General features: G+C 38.2%; 1 protein-coding gene across 1 annotated transcript; it reads right to left on the bottom strand.

The window, feature by feature from the left end:
• Positions 1-1,935: 1,935 nt before the first annotated feature.
• LOC125840711 (uncharacterized) lies at positions 1,936-10,283 on the bottom strand. The gene is made up of 5 exons (XM_049519677.1): positions 9,934-10,283; positions 4,027-4,151; positions 3,491-3,805; positions 3,229-3,398; positions 1,936-2,551 (listed from the first exon to the last, which is right to left on the bottom strand). Exons 1-5 carry the CDS (start codon positions 10,225-10,227, stop codon positions 2,166-2,168), a joined length of 1,290 nt encoding a protein of 429 aa, XP_049375634.1. The 5' UTR covers positions 10,228-10,283; the 3' UTR covers positions 1,936-2,165.
• Between the last annotated feature and the right edge of the window lie 227 nt (positions 10,284-10,510).

The raw sequence follows: 10,510 nt of genomic DNA, 5'->3' as shown, positions 1-10,510 counted from the left end.
TCCGGTGTTTCACAAGAAGATCAAGCATTTCAACATCAAGTTCTATTTCCTAACAGAAGTGCAGCAAAGGGGAGAAGTGACTCTAGTCTACTGCAAGTTTGAAAACTAGCTAGCAGATCTGTTTACTAAGCCTTTACCGATCAGCAAATTCAAGCTTCTTAGACAGAAAATTGGAGTTTGCAGTATCCAAAGCAAGGAGGAGTGTTAGGAATCTGCTTTTGAACTGCAGTAAATTTAATTTTAGTGCCAATGTTTTAAGTAAGACTTAGTCAATTAATTGTTAGTAATGCTTTCCTATTATTTAGGAGTTGTTTAGTGAAACGCTAAGATCGTGTGTTATTTTTTACTTTTAATTCTAGGCTCTTATATATCTAATTTGAAGCATTAATAAAAGTGTTTTTCCTCTGCTTCTATTCTCTCTCTCGTCTTTTTGTTTCAGGCGCAATCTTTGATTTCCCTTTGTGTTATTTAGCTTAAACAGGTTTTTAAAACCTTCATATCTACCAGATATTTCACCTATTTAGAGGGATGGAGATCGACATTACATTCAACAATGGAAGAACGAACAAGTTTTTTAACTACGGACACTTGAGCAAGATATTAATTAAAAAGGACATTTAAAATGGGGGATCAATGGTGAGTGTTAACTTGTTCAAGTTGTGAAGGGAATCTCAGAGATTTAATTAAGGATTAGTAATATCAATTAAGACTAAGATGAGTGAATTGATGTTGGGATAATGAGCTTATGCTGAAGGGGTTTTAAGCAGGCATTTGTGTGAAATATCTTAGAATGTTTATAAGAATGTGTGCAGTGATTTATTGTTTTATGGATTTGAATTAGTGCATTGGTGGTTTGAGGTTCTATATCGACGACGAAAATCAGTTTCGTGAAGTAACCAAAGCAACTAGGTACTTTTGGTGAGAAGGTTGTGTGATAGGTTGCATTTGTGATGTGACTAACTTGGAAGGGTTTTTAGTTTTAAGGTTCAAGTAAGGCATCAACAACTTACATGTCCCCAGGATTTGTGGTTTCTTACTACTCTCATGATTGGCTCAACTTTTATGCAAAGACTAATGATATATTGAAACATTCCCTCGAGTAGATTTGAAGGATTTTTTTTTTTATTTATGCTGATAAAATGATTGGAAATGGAATTTGACATTTGGAAAATAAGGATAAGGGTATCTATTTTGATTTGGAAGGTTAAGGGTTCATTTTAAGGAAATGAGACTTGAATTCAAAACGACGTAATTATTTGGGTCTTGTTCATATTATGGTGATAGTATCATATGTTTATCAAATAGATAAAATTAGGAATGATGATATAAGAGGCATGGTAGGAGTGTCCTTGGTAGAGGACAAGATGCAGGAAACGAGGCTAAGATGGTTCAGGCATATGCAAAGGAGATGAACGGATGTCCCAGCGTAAAGGTGTGAGATATTGGCTATGCATGATTTCAAAAGAGGAAGAGATAGGCCAAAGGAATTATTAGAGAGTGGTGATTAGACAAGACGTAACGCAACATCAACTTATCAAGGAAATGTCCTTAGATAGAAGGTTATGGAGGACATGGATTAGGGTTGGTGGTTAATTAGATAGTTGAGCATTGTCTTGCTTATTCTTCTATAATATTAGTCGTAGTATTACTCTTGTAGTTGTTTGTCCTTTAAGTTTGGTTATTATTTGTGGTTTCCTTTACAGTTTGATTATCAGCATTGGACTGTTTTTTTGAGGGTCTATTGTAAACTAGTTTTGTACATGCATACACTCAACCCTCCCAGACCCCACTTTGTGAAAATTACACTGGGTTATTTGAGTATTATTGGGAGAAGAAAGTCTACAGACATTTTTGGCCAAGTGTTGTGATAAGTTTTGTGGGGTTTTTTTTTTAAAAGCAAGTGCAACGATTCTTCAAAATCAAATAGGTAAAACATGGTAGAAGTAAAAAAGATTTAAAGCAAAGACACAGCTAAATAGTCATACAAAAAAGTTGCATTGCTCCATAAATAGTTTTTCTTGCCCAAGCGATGTACCACGTCTCTTCTGTGAAGACAATTATAATAATATAGATAGAGATGTTAGATAAATAGATATGTGAAGCTTTGGTGTCCCAAAATTATGGCAAAAGAATATCCTCATTGCAGCGCGCGCTGCAGAACCTAATCATTGATTGGTAGATATGGCTGCAAGCTTCAATTTGATGGCTTCAAATTCCGCATTCTGCGTCTCCTCATTTGTCAACCACAGTGACAAGCATTGTCCCATAAAATCACCGGGACAACTCGCAGGAGAAATGCCCTTGCAGACTTTAGGCTTTCCAAAACTCATAATAAGTTGAAAGTTCGTTTCTGACGGATATTTTATGTAATTCTCCAGAATTTCACTAATTGCTCTGCCCCAGATAGGGCGGGCCACTTTCAGAAATTCATGCACAGCCAACATTGGAAGGCTCGCACTTCCGACCTCAGACTCCTGCTTCCCTCCTCTTCCATGGAAATCTGAACCTCCAAGCTTCAGCAGACCATAAGAATCTGCTAGGTCACTGTATGCTGCTCATAACAGGTGGATCGGAATATAATTAGAGGTGGATCAAGGATTGCAGATAAGGTAGTGGGTATGAGTAAATGAATATTTCTATCACTTGTTCAACTATATTTATGGTTCTAGTGGATATAATTGAGGTGAACACAAGAGAAAGAGGTGAGCACAAGACTTCCACAAGAGAATAAAGAAAGTAAGGCAGTAAGTTACATTGCAAGACCAGACTTCTAAATAGAAAGACGGAAAAAATAACACAACTATTTAACATAAAAAGTTTTGGCCTACGACTTCTATATACCCCAAAAATGGGGAGAAATAACACCGTCATATATCAACTTTTCATGTTTAATTAGGGAAATTGCAAGTATTTTACTTTCTTTTTGAGAACTTGTTGGTATCATTACGTACCTGTCAATATTAGTCCTTCATTTATATATAAAAGCAGAAGAATTAATGAAATCAACACATCTGGCTTGACATCCAGCCAGTGGAAGAAAAAGGGGAAGGTGAAAAGTTAGAGGGATCATAATTGACACAAGAATTTCAATTCGATTATTCCCTTTTTGGTATATTTCAATTAGATTATTACAATGAGGTACTTTTTCAAGCATGCATTTAAAAGTAACATATTCACAAAAATCATTTGAAGTAGTAGTAGTAAACATTAGGGCAATAGTTCTGGTACCTGCTAGTTTTCCATCACTCCTGTAGGCCTCTATACCATGTAGCCCGAATTCTTTCAATCTTCTAACAACAGCAATTGGATCTTTTAATGCCCATGGATGTGCCAAAACTGCTACACCTCCTGTCTCACATATAAATTGGACGGCCTCCTCTGAAAGTGGCTCACTTCCCCTGTATCCCAGCAAACACTCTTCATCAAACCTTTTAATGAAATAAAAATAACCTTAGCTATATATTTAATCTAACCAAAGAGTGATAATTACGTAGCATAAGCAGGTCCTCCGTCATAAAGATATCGGGAAAAAGCCTGTCTTAGATTCTCCACATGGCCAGCTTCAACCATAGCACGGGCAACATGCAGCCTCCCTGGAGCAACTCCCTTTCCTGCAATTTTTGCTACCTGCTCCCACTTAAGTGGCAACTTCAGTTTGTTAAGTTTTAAAATCATGTTCTCCGCACGGAGGAAACGCCCATCCCTTATACTACTCAGGAACTTGTCCACTTGATCAAATTTTGCTGGTCCACAACTGCTGTAGTATGCAAGAATGTGCACTGGTTCATCTGATGCAGAGTCCCTCCTGTAATGAGAACCTTTAAATTTCTGCAGTTGAGTGATGACAGGATTTAAAAATCTCCAGGATCAACAGTGTCGTCAATTTTGTAATGGAACACCAAAAATAGAAATTTGAAGGAAGACCTCGTGGCATCATAGAGCACTGAAGAGAGAGAGAAAATAAGTTCTACTCCTATATCTTTGCCCTGTTTAAAGGTATAACCATTAAGTCAAATCAATACTGACCCTTGGGTGAACATTGTACTAATTTCAACTCCAGGAATAATTTTAATGCCAAATCTACTAGCTGCTTCCAGTGCTTCGGGGATGCCAGATAGAGTATCATGATCTGTCAATGAAAGAACCTTCACCTGTTATGAGCAAGTTGCACTCAATTAGTTGCTCAATATGCAATTACATGTCCAAAAAAAAAAGCTCACAGTTACGGTAACCTAGCCAACTAATTATGAGAAAAAGAATCTCACAGAAGCAGATTTATTTTATACAAAAAGAAATAGGTGACAATGTTTTACTGATGTTGGATCTTTTCCCCCCACCTACAAATGTTGTAGAGTTCCTCTTTACCTGTGATTAGTAGCTTCTCACTTGAAAACTTATTCAACAAAATAAAGGTATAAATTCACTTTGTCCAGCATTTCGAAGAGATCAAACGGCAAGCCACCTCCCAGTCCTGAAAATGGATAAGTTAATTCTCTGAACTAGCTTTTCAATAACTAGTGTGCTGGATGGGGATTCCTACTCACTTAATGTCATTTCCTATGCCTGGAAAAAGTGGAAAGGCAATTGGATAGAATAAGTGAAATTTTCTGTGAGAAGAAAATTAAGATGGAAGGAAGATGCATTTAGGGGTCGTTTGGTAGGGTGTATAAGAATAATGTTAAATAGAGTGTCTTAGTAATGTTTGCATTAGCAATGCTTGTATTAGTTATGCTTGCATTAATTATGCAAAAATTATTTCTTATGTGCTATTTGGTTTAGTATATTAAAAATAGCATGCATTGCATAATTTTTTTTAAAAAAATATTTATTTACAAAGATACCCTCCACAAATATGGTGGAAAAGATGTAAAAAAGATTTTGAGGGGCAATTGGGTCTTTAATCATGCGAATGCATGCATTAAAACCCCTTGCATTACTAATACCATGTATTCCATGTATTAGTAATACACACCTCAGTACACAATCGTTATACATCGGCTAAAAAAAATGTACCAAACAAGGTATTACTAATACACAAAGCTAATGCATGCATTATTTCTTCTAATACACTCTACCAAACGACCCCTTATTGAAATAGAACAGTCACAACTCACAAGTGACAAAATTAAGTTTTGGATTTAAAAATCTCAATCTACTGAACAAAAGTTTACTTTCAAAATGGCATTGAAGATTTAAGGAAATAAAGAGGAATTACTGATGGATGTGATAATCACTAAATATGTTAAGGGATCCAAATGGTGCATCAATCTGGTGAGGAAACAGTATGGGCTATCTGTATGGAAATATATACGGAGCCTACGGGATGAATTCAATGATAAGTGCAGACTAAAGGTGGTCAGTGCTTGCAATACAGAAAAGCAACTTGATAGATGGTTGGATGACCTACCACTTAAGGAGGTAATTCCTGTCACTTGTGGGATTGGTAACATCAAAGAGAGTACAAAATGTGAAAGTTTCCTAGGTATGGAGAGTGTAGGGTTCAGTATATTTAATGATTGAACCCCTTTAACTAGAAGCAAACGCAAGGATTCTGAGGCACTTCTGCAGGCTACCATGTGATCTAGAAAATGTATCAGGCACTCAAAGACCAAGGCTGCTGCATCTACTTCTACTCCTATTGAGGTGACTGATGATGAGGTGGAAGCTTATACACAAAGGAAAATGAAAAGAGAGTGGCTATTCCTAAAAATCCCTCCTTCACTGCTAAGAAACAGGTTTCCAAATGTGGTTCATCCAATACTCCTGTCTTGTCCAAGCTGATGGATGCGAAAATTGATAGTGAGGAAGATGAGGAGGCCTGCCTTCCTCAGAGTCACTTGGGAGTTGGGAAAAATGACACTGATGAAGAAATCGACAACTCTGTGAATGACAAGGACGACCAAGTGAATCCTCACCTTGCCAAGGTGATCCAGTTTAAGAGGCAAACTGTGTTGAGGAGTCGTATGTTTACTGGATATGGTGGTCTTGAGATGGGTGAGCTACTTGCCAAAACAGTTGTTCAGGGTTGGAGCAACATGTTCCTCCAAGGAGATCATAGGAGGAAGTTGTGTAAGGCAGAGCTCACTGAGTTCTACATCAATACCAAAGGTACTGCCACGTCTATTGCCAGCAATGTTAGGGTGCCCCAATTGAGATTACTCCTCAGGTGATAGCTCAGGTTCTTGGTGTTCCTAATGCTGGGTGGGATTTCTATGCAAGGAATGAATGACCACCATTGGATGGACTGCCCTCTTCCCTGGACATCAGTAAAAAGTTCTCCAACAAGACCCATGTCCACGAGCATCAGAGAGTGGAGAAAAAGGAAATGTCGAAATTGCATAAATTGTTCTTTGATGTTGTCCATAAGATGTTGATCTCTCAAAAGAAGATGAGGACTGAGGCTAACTTTTTTTTATCTCACTCTCATGGAATTGCTGGACACAGGGATTTCCATTGATCTTCCCCAGCTCATATTGCAACATATGGTCAGGGTAAGTCAGCAGGATAAGAAGGGGCAAGTTCTGCCTCATGGAATTTGGATGGGGGTTGTTCTTGCGCATCTCCAGGTACCTGTGTGAGTTTGGCATTTTCAAATGACCAAGGATATGATAGGCGTGGTGAACTAAGTTGTTGTACCTACATCATCAAGGAGGTCCAATGCTACATTGCAGCGACTGGGGGATGCCTTAGCAGCTAAGAATGTTGAGAATGAGGCTCTAAGGGTTGCTCATCAGGATGCCATCACCATGCTTCATGGTGCCTAGGAGATTGAGTAGACAAATCTTAAGGCTAAGATTGTCAGTCTGCAGGCTGAGTTTGACAAGGAAAAGGGCTACTTACTCTGCCAGCCTGCAGGGCCTCTGTCAGCTGCTTCAAAAGAACCCTCGATCGACCCCTTCTCCCCCAAATTAGCCTAGCTCAGCTAAGCATCCCATTTCCCCTTCCTTCTATATGTAACCAATTATCCTTCACTTTTTTAGTAATATGAATTGTTGTCTTTTTGCTTAAGAATATGGTGTCATATAACTGATATTAATGGAAACACATCCTGCTTTCTCCCTTCATTCTGGTTGTTCTACTTGACTTTTCAAATCTCTTGAGATGTCTAACTGGGTTTTTTTTTCGTTTTTGTTTTGATTGTACATGTGATAGCCCCAGCGGCTATGAACTTAGTATTGCTGATTCAGATACTCAGATTTTTTTGGCATCATAAAAATTCTTGTTCCAAATTGGAACAAGATTTTTTATGATGCCAAAGGGGGGGAGAGGGGAGTGTATCTATTTTGTCATATTTATAACCCATTAGAATAACCTGGTTTATCTAAGTGTTTCTTCTGATGCCTTGCTTGGACTTTGAACTGATTGAAACAGGTTAAGCACAGAACACGAGGGACATAAGTTCATCATCATCAAAAAGGGGAAATTTATTGGCTTTAGTATGTTATGATGATTGACAAAATGTTATCTGCCGAAACAATTCAATGGCCCATAAGACAAAGATGTGGAACAAGTTCATGAACCAGGAAGAATATACATGTTTCAGTATACAAAGTCCATCTCGATGAAGGAGTCTCATGGTGAAAAGATCTGGAAGTCTATACAATGTATATTCAAGACAAGAGTCGACAGACGTATAGACTCATGCATCCAAGCAAAGAGGTAGTCCTTATCGTGCAAGAGTTCATGTTGAACTGGGAACTGGGAACTGGGAACTGGGAAGCAAAACAAAAGACTATACATGCAGATCCTTCCACAAAAACACTTATGCACTTATACTGAGAGAAAAGGCAAAATGTAAGCAAATAAGCAAGAGCATATTTGAGAGAGTTCTGATTGGCTATTCAAGTGCAACCTGATACAACGAAGTACGAACCAGATTGAAGAACCTGTTTCATAGTAATATGTCTTACGGTCTTCTTTTCTAGTCACCTTATATTACGAAGTTAAATTGAGTTGTACTTTCCTAAAAGTATGGAGGATTATTTTGAGTCACAAAGGCATCTCCTGGACTATGCCTGGGAAAGTTTCTGAGGCTTAAGAGCTGGGAGGAAGCAGGAGTACTGGCAAAAGACAGAGGCAGATGGAGACTTATCCCTGCTTCAATATGGTGGGCAATATGGAAAGAGAGGAACTCTAGGTGTTTTGAGAGCATAGAAAACAGTGTGCAGAAAGTGAAGCTCAACTGCATTTTGCTATTATGTTTTTGGTGTAATCAGTTATACTCAAATGCTACTGTCTCTATAATTGATGTTTTAGACTCAATTTAGCCATAGAGCAGTAAGAATTTGGAGCTTTTGTATATAAGGTTTCAGTACAACCCATGTACTGTTTTGTGATATAATACAACCTTACCAAGTTCAAAAAAAAAAAAAAGTATTGTTTATTTATATAAATATACTTCAACTTCAAATTGGGGATAACTTGAAGAGGGTTCAACAGTCTGTGTAGATTGTTGATATAGGGATTAGAGTTAGATACTAGGTTGCAAGTACTTGTAATCTGAATAAGTGTTTGAGGATCATTGTTTTAGTGGGTTGGGACAAATCTGAAGAGGTGCAGAACGTGGTTTTTACCCCTTGTGAGCCAGGTGTTTTCCATGTAAGAATATGGTGTTGCTACTTTTACATTGTCTTCGTTTCTGATAAGATATCAGGGTGGAACAGATAATGTAACCTGGTTCATCACTTAGGCGAAAATCTGACATAACCAATTCATCCCCTCTTGTGTTATTTATGAGTGCATAAATGCCAGAGAGGAAGAAAAGATGATAATTATACAGTCAAAGCAGGCTATAAGAATTCATGTTGGGCATGGAATATGCATTGAAAACTGGCCCTGGAAGATGGATTTGGAGGACCATTGCACCTAGGGAAGCATGTTTCACTTGAACTGCAGCACACAAAGCTTGTTTAACCAAGGATAATTTATAGAGGTTAGCAGTAGGTGCTACATATGTGAGAAGCATTGGTATCTGTCAATCATCTTTTGTTACACTCTAATCATTGGTGCAGCTATGGTCAATGCTCCTAAATAACTTTGGAGTACATTGGGTATAAACTTGGAAGCATTCAGACGCTTTAACCAGCTGGAATGGACAGAATCACTATAAAGGGCTGCAAGCAGCTAGGGAATACAGTACCCATCAGAATGCTATGGACCATTTGGCTGGAAAAAAACAGCAGATGCATCTGCTGAAAGAAAGAACATATGTCCTCAGGGAAGTGTAAATGTCGTAAGAGTAGTTTCGTTTGGTATAAGAACGCCGTAGCTGATTGTGCCTTTTCGATAGATCTTGTGTACTCCTTCAATCTGTAGAAGAAAAACTTCCCCTGTATCAACACAATACCTCCTTGTACTTACCAATAAAACTTGTACCTTTTCATCTGGAAAAGAACTACGAAAATGACAGACAGTTGACCTGAGGTGATGCAGGCTAGCCAGAATTTAACTTTAGGCATGGTATGATGACTGAATTTTCTTGGAAAGTCAATTGGCTCTCTCAACAACCCTCACATAACAGAAGCAAAAGAATGTTACTTGGACATGTCCCTGTTTACTGGCGTCTGTCATAGTCAGAGATAGTTACCTAATACATATTCTATGAAGTACTCATGGAAACAGCCTCTATCTCCACAGAGTAGTGGTAAGGTCTGCGTACACTCTAACTCCCCAGACCCGGATGGGTCTGTCACTAGTCCGGGTTTGAGCACCATCATATCCTTAATCTCCTAATAATCTCAGTTTCTCAAGGTCTAGTAAATACAATCTACTAGAAAGAATAAATGCACAGACACCAATCAATAGAATTACACTACGACAAAAATAAAACCATTCCTCAATCTCAAACTAAGTAAAGGTTAATCTCACTCCATTCACATAGAATTTGAGGAAAATAAAAGAATATACATTTAAGGGGAGAAAAAGGGTACTGACCCCATTTTGATGGGCTCTTTCGACGAGCTTGGAAGGTGATAAGAAGCCATCACTATGAATAGAATGAGAATGCAATTCAAAGACTAACTTCTCTTTGGGTTGATTCCAGGGAATGGAAAAATCGTCAGTATTGGGTAAATGAGGGCGGTCCAAGAAAACCCATTCACTCACACAATTGTATGCCGAAGTCTGTTCAGATGTCATTCTCTTCTTTGAACCACCTCTCTTCTTCTTCTTCTTGTTCTTCGACCCATTCGCAGCTTGTTTTTTGGGGATTTCTTTGTCACCCATCATGCAATTCTCTACCAATTCAACAAGTGAAGCTCCCCACTGAGTATATATGGGGCCGTCGGCTGGTCTACACCAGCAGCTTCGACTTCAACTTTTTTCGTTTTCCTTTTTATCTTTTTTTTTAAAGAAAAAACATATTTTCTACTATTATTGGGAATAGTGCAATAACTTGCCAAGATGTAAATCACATTAGACAAGCTTCATCCCATGAGCTCATATCTGAGTCTCGAATCGATTTCAAATCTTTCAGATGGGAGATTCACCACTCAACCATGCCCTTACGAGC

The sequence above is a fragment of the Solanum verrucosum genome, unplaced genomic scaffold, assembly GCF_900185275.1.
Source record: "Solanum verrucosum unplaced genomic scaffold, falcon-dt-bn FXZP01000176.1, whole genome shotgun sequence".
Taxonomy (NCBI): domain Eukaryota; kingdom Viridiplantae; phylum Streptophyta; class Magnoliopsida; order Solanales; family Solanaceae; genus Solanum; species Solanum verrucosum.
Note: the sequence above shows the minus strand (reverse complement) of the source record. Positions and strands in the feature narration are given on the sequence as shown.